The sequence below is a fragment of the Miscanthus floridulus genome, chromosome 10 (genome assembly GCF_019320115.1).
Source record: "Miscanthus floridulus cultivar M001 chromosome 10, ASM1932011v1, whole genome shotgun sequence".
Lineage (NCBI taxonomy): Eukaryota > Viridiplantae > Streptophyta > Magnoliopsida > Poales > Poaceae > Miscanthus > Miscanthus floridulus.
The window spans coordinates 66,805,371-66,815,798 of NC_089589.1; the positions used below are offsets into that span (position 1 = coordinate 66,805,371).

Below are 10,428 nucleotides of genomic sequence, written 5' to 3' on the forward strand. Positions count from 1 at the left end.
GATTTCTACTTGTTCTTGATGGTGTTTCTAGCTACCCCCGTGCAGTGGATGACATACTCATAATATTATTGGGGGGTAGCAAGGCAGGAAGCAAGGTCATCATTACCACCATATATGAACCCTTGGCAAAAAGGATGGATGGGTGCCATATTCTTCCTGTAGAACCCTTGCCAATGGAAGACCTTGGCTACCTGTTCATGGAAAATGCCTTAGGCGGTGAACATCCTGAAGAATACCGGAAACTACTAGTTATTGGGAAAGAGATTGCTGAGACCTTAAGAGAATGCAGTCCTTTGGCAACAAAAGTTGTGAGCGGACAACTAAGAGACAATCTCAATGAGAAGTACTGGAGCACTGTCTTGAGACACTGTCAGCAATTAGTTGCACCTCGTTCCAAGTTAAAACCTTTCATTCTAGGTTGCAAGCTTCTGTCTCACCACCTACAAAGTTGCTTTGGAATATTTGGTACGTACCCACGCTGGAAGTTCACACATGAGGACTTGATAAGCCTGTGGGTGCGCAACGGTCCCATCAGCGACAAGGGTAGAAAAACCAGCATAGAGAATGTTGCAGCAGAATGCTTTGATGACCTATTGAGGAAAGCATTCATACAACCAAACCAAGTTTCAGGGTTATACGAAGTGAATGATATGTTAAGAGACATAGCCTTGTACATAGGTCCAGTGCCTCGTCCAAAAACAAGAATGTGCAAGAGCAGGAACAAAAATTATCAAACTAGCAGGATTATAGATCAGAGTCTAGTTGAAGTCAAGCTATGACATGGTATTTGTTTTCTGTACCATTTACACTTGTTGGTTTAATGTTAAAGACTCGACCAGGGGGGAAGACATCCCTCTGATTTTGCCCTTAAGGGCATGTACAACGGCGTTGTACGTGCCCTAAGAAGTTTGTGCCAGCCTTCGAACTTGGACTGGCGACAGGGGTTTCTCGACCCCCGGACTTCAACAGTCTAACCAGTGTAACTCAGGAGAAGTTGGCTTGTTGGTTTATAGTTATCTGTTGCCTTTACAGTTCTTGGTTTTATTAGACTGGGCACTAGGCTCCTAGCCTAATTTCCAGTTGGATCTGTTTTCTTGGATGTATAATATACAAGGAAAAGCATCATTGGTGTGGTGGTGGAAAGTAAGTATGTGACCAGGATGGTGGTGGAAAGTAAGTATGTGACCAGGATTCGAAGTTTGGTGATCATCTCTTTTAGATATTTATTACTCCCTCTGTCCTAAAATATAAGATGGATAATATTCTGAGTTTGTTCTAAGTCAATCTAAATTTGACCAAATTTATAGAAAAGAAGAATAATATTTATGCCATAAAATGCATCATTGGGTACATTATAAAATACATTTTCATAATTTACATATTTGATAGTTGATGCTAATGTTAATAATCTTCTCTATAAACTTGGTCAAGCATAGCATAGTTTGATTTAGAACAAAATTCAATCCCCTGTATTTTAGGATGGAGGGAGTAGATGTCTTTGTTCATTCCTAGTTGGTGCAGAGGTCGGAAGTCACTTTCGGAACACAAGCGTTCAAAACGTTTAAACTTTTGGCTATGGATAATTTTATGTCTCCAAGAAGATTCATATTTGAAAAAGAAAACAATGTTTGTGTATTTTTCACCAAAAGTTCATTAATATAATACTACAGTTATACTAGGTTTTGTAATTATTGTAGAATTCTCTTTCAAAAAAATAATTAATGTAGGCGAGGGTAAGGCTTGCCACTGACACCCTTCCCTAGACCCCGCTCAGAGCGGGAGCTCTCTGCACTGGGTACGCCCTTTATAATTTGTTGGTCAAAGTCACCTTTTTGGAGACCATGTCTTTTCCAAAATGACTCTGATTTGTGATGGATAGAGCAATCATTCAGCCATTTGCGGTTGACATTCCTAACTGAAGCAAAGGACATACCATGGGATGGGAAAAAGAAAAACTTACAAGTTTGTTTGACACAATGCCCCTATTGGAGTGATTTGTTGACTCCAATGCTTCTAAACAGTATACTGCTAATTTAGTAGTCTCAACTTCATGAATAATCAACTTACATGATCCGCATCGTGGAGAAAAATATCCAAAGTGACATGAGAAAATAATTTGAGGATGCACCAGAGTACGTATTGCTATTAACAATTTAGCTCCATACACACTACTATGAGCATATATAACAATATAAAGATCTAAAGAATATATAAAGACAAAATCCAGTTTCCTTTTTCCTTTTTCGTTCCTTTCAGAATAATCAGCATTCTGGCAACTAAGTTACGATATTTCCAAAGAAATGTCAAAAACAAATGCAGTACAGAGTTGCAAGAAATGCCTTGCCACAGCATTATTTAACTTACATTGGCATTGAAGATTTAGATAGGACACTCCCACTGATCCACAGTTCAGTCCAGCCCCACCACCTGAGGTGAGCACAATAAGTCAACACCCACGAAGCAATGCACTCTTCTCTAAACACAAGACAATAAAAACAATGCAGTAGCCACTAGCCGCAAATAGGAACAGCATTCCTTTTGTAGAGAAACAAAATGACCATTTGGTTCAACACATGAATTAACCATTTGCAAATGGCACATCACAAATAGTTACGACAAATAGCCTAGTCAAGAGGCATAAATATTAAACGATGTTCGAGAAAAAAAGTAGGTATAAATGGTATCCTTAATCTCCCTTATCAACACGATAGGGCCGCAGAAGGAAAACAGCATGGAGTTTCTACTTGTTAAGTGTATGAAGACTCACCTACTACAGGGCCCTGTCTCCACTAAGGGAAACTTCTTCAACATCTGTTATTTCATAAGGTTAGTAACACAACTAAATCTTGCTGCAAGAAATAAAAAATTAACTTCTCTGTGGAGCTCCGTTGCAACTCCAATTACCAACTCTGCAGCAATAAATCCAACAAGCAATGAACCAAGTAACTTCTGATAAAAAATGTGACATCTACAGGAACTAGATCTAAGCATCAGAGGTCCCCAACTCTAGCCAACTGTCTGTTGAAGCAAACCATCAGTCAGAATGGAAATATTAGTCGAGTCACTGTCCACGAGTCAATGACAATTTTGTGCTAGTCTAGCTGAAGAAAACCATCATAATCATAAACTAATGAAAGCTGAGACAGAAATCTACAATTTGTGTTGTATGCTCCCTGGTTTCCATCTAATGTAGTATAATAAGAAAACAATTATTCACTATATGCAATTAAGAAGTGCGAAAAAAGAATACTAATAGAACATCACCTTGTTTGGTAACTGTATTAACCGGCCGGAGCTCCAATAAACTAATTATTACTAGACATCTCACATGGCATCGTCGCGACATGTGGAATTGAAGACATAATTCAAATCCAAGTTTCCAAAGGTGCATATATGTGGGAAACTGACACATCGAAAATAGATAGATAAGCAAAAAGATAGACCACGAAATCAAATGATGGAATAATAGTATGAATCCTGAAATCATGCTTGTAACCAGAATCCAATGTGTCGACGCGAGAAATCAATCAATAACTCTATTTCTGATGGAATGTCAGAATGTGATATGCGGCACAACTCAGCTTCCTACACATGGTTTTGGACAAACTTCTGTTGAAGGGATCAAGGGAAGGGTGGCAACTGGCAACGGAATCCAATATCCCACAAGTAAAGCTCAGTGGATTTATGGAGGTGGCGGCCCTGGCGGGTATCTGACTGACGATGGCCGCGACATGTGACTTTTTGAGGGAGCGAAATTGGGAGAGGAAAGGGATCAGCAGAGATTAGTAAGATACCTCTTAGGGCTTAGAGCGCCGGCATTCCTCGCAGCCTTGCAGTTCACCGACGGCGGCGCCGCCGCGACACTCCGCCGAACAACGGGAACTACCAAAGGGCTGTTTGGAATGCGAGATTTTTTTCCTATTCCTGCGTTTTTCACGTGAAATCAAACTGATTTCTATGAAATTCCTGTGTCCTGTCAAATTCCTGCATTCCAAACAGGCCGCAAAGGGCTGAAGACTTCTTTCAGAAACGCACCCCCAAAAGGAGCATCTACACTACTTCTGAAGCCTTGAGGACCCATGTGTAAAACAGTACATGAGGGCCTGACCGCCTGAGGCCTGTCACTGTGGGAAGCCCACGCACGCGCAGGCGCAGACCATTCCACGGCGGCGTGCGCGCGTACGGAGAGGGACGCAGCGTGCACATTACCTGTTCGATGGAATGCCGCAGCATTTCGGAGACCTTGCTGCGCGCCAATGCCGCGCTCTGCGTGATGGCGCCGGCCGTCTGCGGGCTGCGCGGTGCCCACCGTCGCAGCATTCACTTCGCGCCAGGCCCGTCCTCGCCCGACGAAGACGATGTGCGAGACCGCGCCCCGCCTCCGCGGCGCTGGTACCGGGCAGCATACGCCCGGCTCCTCCGGCATGCGGGGTCACTGGCGGGGGTCGACCACGCGGGCGGCCTTCCGCGGCACGGGGCGACGGGATCCCTCGTCTCATGCCCGCACGCCGCCGCCCGGGCCGCGCACTTTGACGCGCTCGCGGGTGAGTTCGTCGCCGCCGTGGCCGCCGCGAGCCGCGGCCACCCGCCGCCGAAGATGGAGGCGACGTCGCTGAGCTCGCTGACGCAGGTCTGCGACGTGTTCGGCGTATCGGCGCAGCGGAGGAAGAGTGTGCGGCTCACCGTCTGCCCTCAGGTGACGCAGCACCACGTGTGGCGGGGCGCACTCGAGGCGGTGCTCGGGGATCTCCAGGCCGACATGGCGTCCCTGGACAGACCGTCCCTGGCGACCCAGATGGCCGAGCAGATCGCGTCTGCCTGCACCCGCTTCCTGTCGGAGACGGCGACGTCCTCGTCGCCGTCCTGGATGCGCCCGACGCCGTTCAAGAAACCAGCGGAACCGCCGCCTCCGGCCAAGAAGTGGCAAGAAGTGCTGGACATGTTTACTGACCTCGCCAGGAGCCTGGAGACCGAGGATCGACTCAACGGGCACGCGCAAAAGGTGGAGGCCATGAAGGAGGGGCTGTACCAGATACGCGATGTCGTCATTGAGCGGGACATCGCCTTCAAGGAGGCGCGCCGGCAGGACTGCCTGGTGCAGAGGAAGCTGTCCAAGAGCCTGGGGCACTCCTCCAGGTGCCTGTACACGCTGCTCCTCTTCTACCTCTACGGCACCGTCCGGGACATGGAGGTGCATGTCGGCAAGTGCATTTCTGGCAAGGGAGGCAGGAATGTCGCTGTTCACGCTGCGCAATTCCTGACCGACGGTGATGAATCGACGATCAGGAGCGGTATCAAGCAGCTGAGCCGCGCTCTCGGTATCTTCCGGTTTGGTTGGGAGGCCGCGAATACTGACCGTGATGCTGCCAATCACAATGGCAAAAATGTTGCGGTCAAGAAAAAGAATGAAGATGCAAAGGGTGTCTTGGAGCTGCAAGGTCATCTCTGGAGCTTCGGTGTTGAGAAGACTCTGACATACAGAGGAGATGTGTTCCAAGTGCATCAGATTCAATTACCATGAAATCTACTTTTTCCAACACATCTTGTGCAAAATTTAGCCATATGGACAAAACATATAGAGGTGCGATCTGAAATGCTACTCTTTTTCACTAGCTCTTCTCTGAATTTGTACAAAGGCGATGCAACTGCATCCTGGGTGAAAGATACATACAGAAAGGGCAAAAAAAAAAAAAAAGGAGTTCCTTTTGTTCCTAACATAAATTATGGAACACTTTTTTCCCTGCCTGTATTACTTCTTTTTGGAATCTCTACAATCTTCTTGGAGAATCAAAAGTTTGTGTTTTCAGCTGAGAGATTTCGAGCCATGTATCTGTGAGAGATTTCGGGTAGAGTGCATTGTTGATAGGACTGTAGTTGGCTGCTCCAGCTGAATAGGCTGGATGAGGAGGGGATGGCAAGCAACTTCGGTTGGACTGCCTGTACTGCCGTAGCGGGCTAGAGCAGGGAGAGACAGGCAGCGACATGTTCATCCGAACAGTGGATGGGTTCCTGGACAGAAAAAAATCAGTTGAGGCACAATTCACAATATGTAAATTGCAATAAGTCTGACAAAAGGAGAACATACAATGCTGTGCTCCTGCGACTTGATGTCGAAGGAATGGGGGATGTTGGTCCTGGCAAGTTTCTTATCATGATATCAGGATCTCTTAAAGGAGATAAGCTTCTGTATGATGAAGTTGCAATCTTCACCTGGAGAAAAAAAACATGCAATTAAGAAATCATGAAGGATACATGGAACCTTGAAATATGATCGGTGTGACAGATTGTAATATATACATGCATATCTTCCATCATGCTTTAATACAGAACACATGCCGATTTCATAACAGAGCATCTATTTGACAATATTAGTCCCAAAATCATAGGGAGTATGTGGAAGTCGTACCATGCTGTTTTTTCCATCAGTTGAAGTAGGAAACATATCCCTCGTGATGCCAGACCTGGAACTCCTTACTGTAGCATGGTCCTTGACAAAAGGGTGATCCATCAGCTGAGCAGCTGTAGGGCGGGCAGCAGGATCACGCTGCAAGCAGAGTTTGAGGAAGCTTTTCGCCTCAGAAGAAAGATTATCTGGGATATCAGGTATGTCTTTGCTGTTCCCAATTTTGAATATTGCTGCCACCTGTGAAATCCATCCAAAGATTAGCAGATAATCAATGGAAGAATAAGCATCCATTAAGTCAATAACTCACCCCTTCATACTGACTCCAAGGAGGCTTTGCTGTTGCCATCTCAAGAATGGTGCAGCCAAGGCTCCAAATGTCTACTGAAAGGCTGTAACCATTGCTATTCATAATAACCTGAATTTTGACATGAAAAGAGAGAATTCAAGCCTTTAGTTGCTGTTCACTAGGGAAGAATCAACGAGATACTTCAAGTTCAGTAGCCTCACCTCTGGTGCCATCCAGTAAGGGCTCCCTTTGAAGGATTTGATAGATGTATATGCTGATATCTGTGTAAATATAACAGATTGTTGATTAAAATTATAAGATAAGAAAGCCAGGCAGTTAACTATTGAATTGTGAGATGATTGACAGAGTTTACCACTTACATGCTTGGCCATACCAAAATCAGCAAGCTTGATGTCACCATTAGGATCAACAAGTATGTTTGCCCCTTTGATATCCCTGTCAGAAAAGTAAACTTTCATTCATAAGACGCTAAGACTGACATGCAGTTCCACAAAAGAATAAAAGACAACTGTATCTTATATATTGATGATGGTAGTGACTGCCAAATACCTATGCACTGTATTCCGCCCATGCAAGTATGCAAGGCCAGAAAGGATTTGTGCTGTGTAATTCCGAAGAACTGCCTCCCCGAACGGACCATATTCTTGAAGCAACTTATGGATAGAGCCCCCAGAAACATACTCGAGATAGACCGAGAGTGTCTCATTGCACTGCATTGTAGCATAAAACACACATATTAATATGACCGTTGTATCAATGCTTAATTTCAAGGCTGTAATTGCACCGCTTATGAGTGTTATGATGGATTATTATGTAATCACAGGAGATCAATGTTAATTCAGTAATTACCAAATCACTGCCATAGTACTGAACAATGTTTGGATGTGACAGCTCTCTCAGCAGCATGATTTCCTGTACATATCAGCTAGTGTCAGTACGAGAAGGAAATACAGTTTCTTCTACAAAATTGATGCCGATATTTACAATATTTTCATAGTATATAATCACCTGATTTAGCTGCCTGAGGCACTCTTTTGAGTTAGAATCATCTGAAATGACCTTAACCTCTTTAATTGCACACATTTGACCGCCTTCACTGCATAGCATATATTTTGAATATGAGTCTGTATGGTGTTAAAACGAAACAAATATTACTCATCCGAAGAAATGTGAGAAAAACACAATGCTTCAAAATCAAACCAAGTACCTGTTGAATCCCATGTATACTTGCCCAAACGTCCCACTACCTAGCAACTTCCCCTTCTTCCACTGTAGAGAACGGGAAGGCAAGCATGGGGAGCCTGGGGGAAGAGGAAGAGGTTGGGGTGAGCTTGAGCTTCGTGAATCATCCTGCCATGAAGTAGGAGATGCAGGGCATTGCCCAAATGTTCTTGATGGCACGGGGGAATTTGAATAGTGATGTCCTCTTGAGCTAGGAGGAGAAGTGGGCACTTGTGTACTGAACACAATTTCTGTTGATTTCCGACCACGACAGTATGTAGTTCGATCATTTGCAACATCCAAATTTTGAAGGTGAAATTCTTTCCTTGGGGAAACTGATGTTTCAGACAATCGGGTATGCTCCACAGCCCGATTATTGGTGAAAATGGTCCCATCTGCTGGCACATAACTTTGTTTCCGAGATTCAATTGCTACTGTTCTGCCCAGAAGAGTGCTGCTTGTTTCTGACAACCTATGAAGTCAGACATAGGAAACAATTTTCAGATGAAATACATGTCTTTGATAAACAAATAGTACTACTTTGTCTTTACATCCTGAAGATATCATATCTCAATCAGTAATATTTTTTTACTAAAGAAACACAATTATTTGCTTAAACAACTATTCCATCCTACTTTGTAATCATGCAAGGATACAGAAAAAAGGGAATAATTTTCTCAAATAAAAAATGTCTTTAATGAATGAGGTATGTTAAGATTAAACATTGCTTCAAAGTGTCAAAAATATCTTTTTTTTTTTATCTCTATAACTAGACTGCAGAACCGAGCCGATCAAAGAAATCCACAGGAATTGGCCGAATGTAAGAAGATGAAACAAGTTTGAGAAGCAATCATCAACAGAGGTGCTTTAGGTATAATAGGTCAATATAGGATAATGGAATCCATAAACCATTTGGACCAATTCCCCTTAAATCCAAATAGCCACTGAAATCGTCCGAACTGATGAAATTTGTACACCAGAAGAAAAAAAGCTGACCAAATTTCAGAGTAGCATGTTATTTGACTACAGGTGGACAAATTTCAGAAGGCAAAAACAGTCAACACTACTCTAAACTGGGTACTAACCAATTAAGCATGCCCAGAGATTGAAAAATCAGCAGATAACATGTCAAAATTGCAGCTCCAAAATCCAAGCCACCAAAAAAATTATCAAACAAAGCAAACATCAAATATTTCAAACACTAAGAGTTCAACAAATCTCGGCACCCAAACCCATTTCGGAATATAGCCACACAGCTCCCACTCGCCAGTTCACCTTGAATTCAATCGGACGGACAACCAAAGCAATCCATTTATGACGCCATTCACAAGGAAATTCAGCCAAAAAATAACAATATGGCTCAGGAACAGCATTATTGGGCCCCCAAAACGAGCGCACTTTACACCAAATCCACCACGGGAACAGCACCAAACAGCGCAACTTTAGCTCCCCCGTGAACCAACCAACCAACCACCCAAACAAACAAACCACCGGACCAACCGCCGCGCCGTGCGCCGCCCACGTCGTCTCACCTGTAAACCCCGAGATCTAGCTGCTCGTCGGACGCCGAGGACCCCAGCGAGGAGCCGCAGCCGCTGGACGCCGACGCCGACACGGAGGCGGAGGCAGAGGCGGACGGCAGCGGCGCCGGCAAGGACGCCGGGCGCGGGAGCGGGAGCCCAATAACCTCCCCCGCCGCCGCCGGCGGTTGCTGCTTCCCGCGGACGCCCTTGGCGAGGAGCGCCTCGTCGAAGCTGCTCGCCTTCTTCTTCCCCTTCTCCTCCTTCACCTCGCCGGCGATGGCAACGGCCGCCGGGATCGAGCCGGCCGGCGCCGGCGACGCCGCTCCGGCCTTGCTAGATTTGCTCCTGCCCTTGCCCTTCCACCACGCCGGCATCCTGCCGCTCCACGGTGGCTTCAGAGTTTGAGAGAGAGAGAAGGAGAGGCGTACACGCGGGAGAGGAGAGGAAGCGGGGCAGAGCCTCCTCTTGAGCAAGTTGTAACGACCGGGGTCGCCATTGCGGGGCCCGCCTGGCAGCTGCGCGTCGTAGCAGACTGCCTGCGCGCGCGGGCACGAGTGGGTGGCGCCCGTTGCACACGTAGCGCCTAGCGGTGCGCCACCGCCCGCCCAGTGCTGCCGCGGTGGGACCACACGATGCACCAACCCCCGGCTGGAGCAAGGGGCCCGCCGCAATGACGCGGGTTGCTGGCTCGTGGGGCCGGAGGCGCCAACCAGGCCCACGCGGGACGTGGGGACCAGGTGGGTGTTGTCGTACAGCGTGCGTGTTGGCGGGGAAGTGGAGGAGGGACAACTGGACTGGAGTGGTGGTAGGCTGACGTGTCCGGCGGGTTGGGTTGGGTTGGATTGGATTGGGTTGGCTGCTAAGCACACAGCGGTGGCCTGGTGGGGGTTTATCGCTCGCGACGCTGCCACGGCCAGCACACTACTGTTTCTTTTCGTCCTTGCTGATTTTTTTTTCTCTTCGTCCTTGCA

At 46.2% G+C, this 10,428-nt stretch overlaps 2 protein-coding genes across 2 annotated transcripts; one reads left to right on the top strand and one right to left on the bottom strand.

Moving 5' to 3' along the window:
• Positions 1-278: 278 nt before the first annotated feature.
• On the top strand, positions 279-5,535 carry LOC136486699 (uncharacterized). The gene has a single exon (XM_066483657.1). It carries the CDS (start codon positions 4,217-4,219, stop codon positions 5,519-5,521), a length of 1,305 nt encoding a protein of 434 aa, XP_066339754.1. The 5' UTR covers positions 279-4,216; the 3' UTR covers positions 5,522-5,535.
• Positions 5,536-5,576: 41 nt separating this feature from the next.
• Positions 5,577-9,903, bottom strand: LOC136486698 (mitogen-activated protein kinase kinase kinase 3-like). Its single transcript, XM_066483656.1, has 11 exons — positions 9,467-9,903; positions 7,921-8,406; positions 7,722-7,809; positions 7,563-7,625; positions 7,263-7,423; positions 7,073-7,148; positions 6,914-6,973; positions 6,714-6,821; positions 6,407-6,643; positions 6,086-6,210; positions 5,577-6,009 (listed from the first exon to the last, which is right to left on the bottom strand). Exons 1-11 carry the CDS (start codon positions 9,829-9,831, stop codon positions 5,769-5,771), a joined length of 2,010 nt encoding a protein of 669 aa, XP_066339753.1. The 5' UTR covers positions 9,832-9,903; the 3' UTR covers positions 5,577-5,768.
• Between the last annotated feature and the right edge of the window lie 525 nt (positions 9,904-10,428).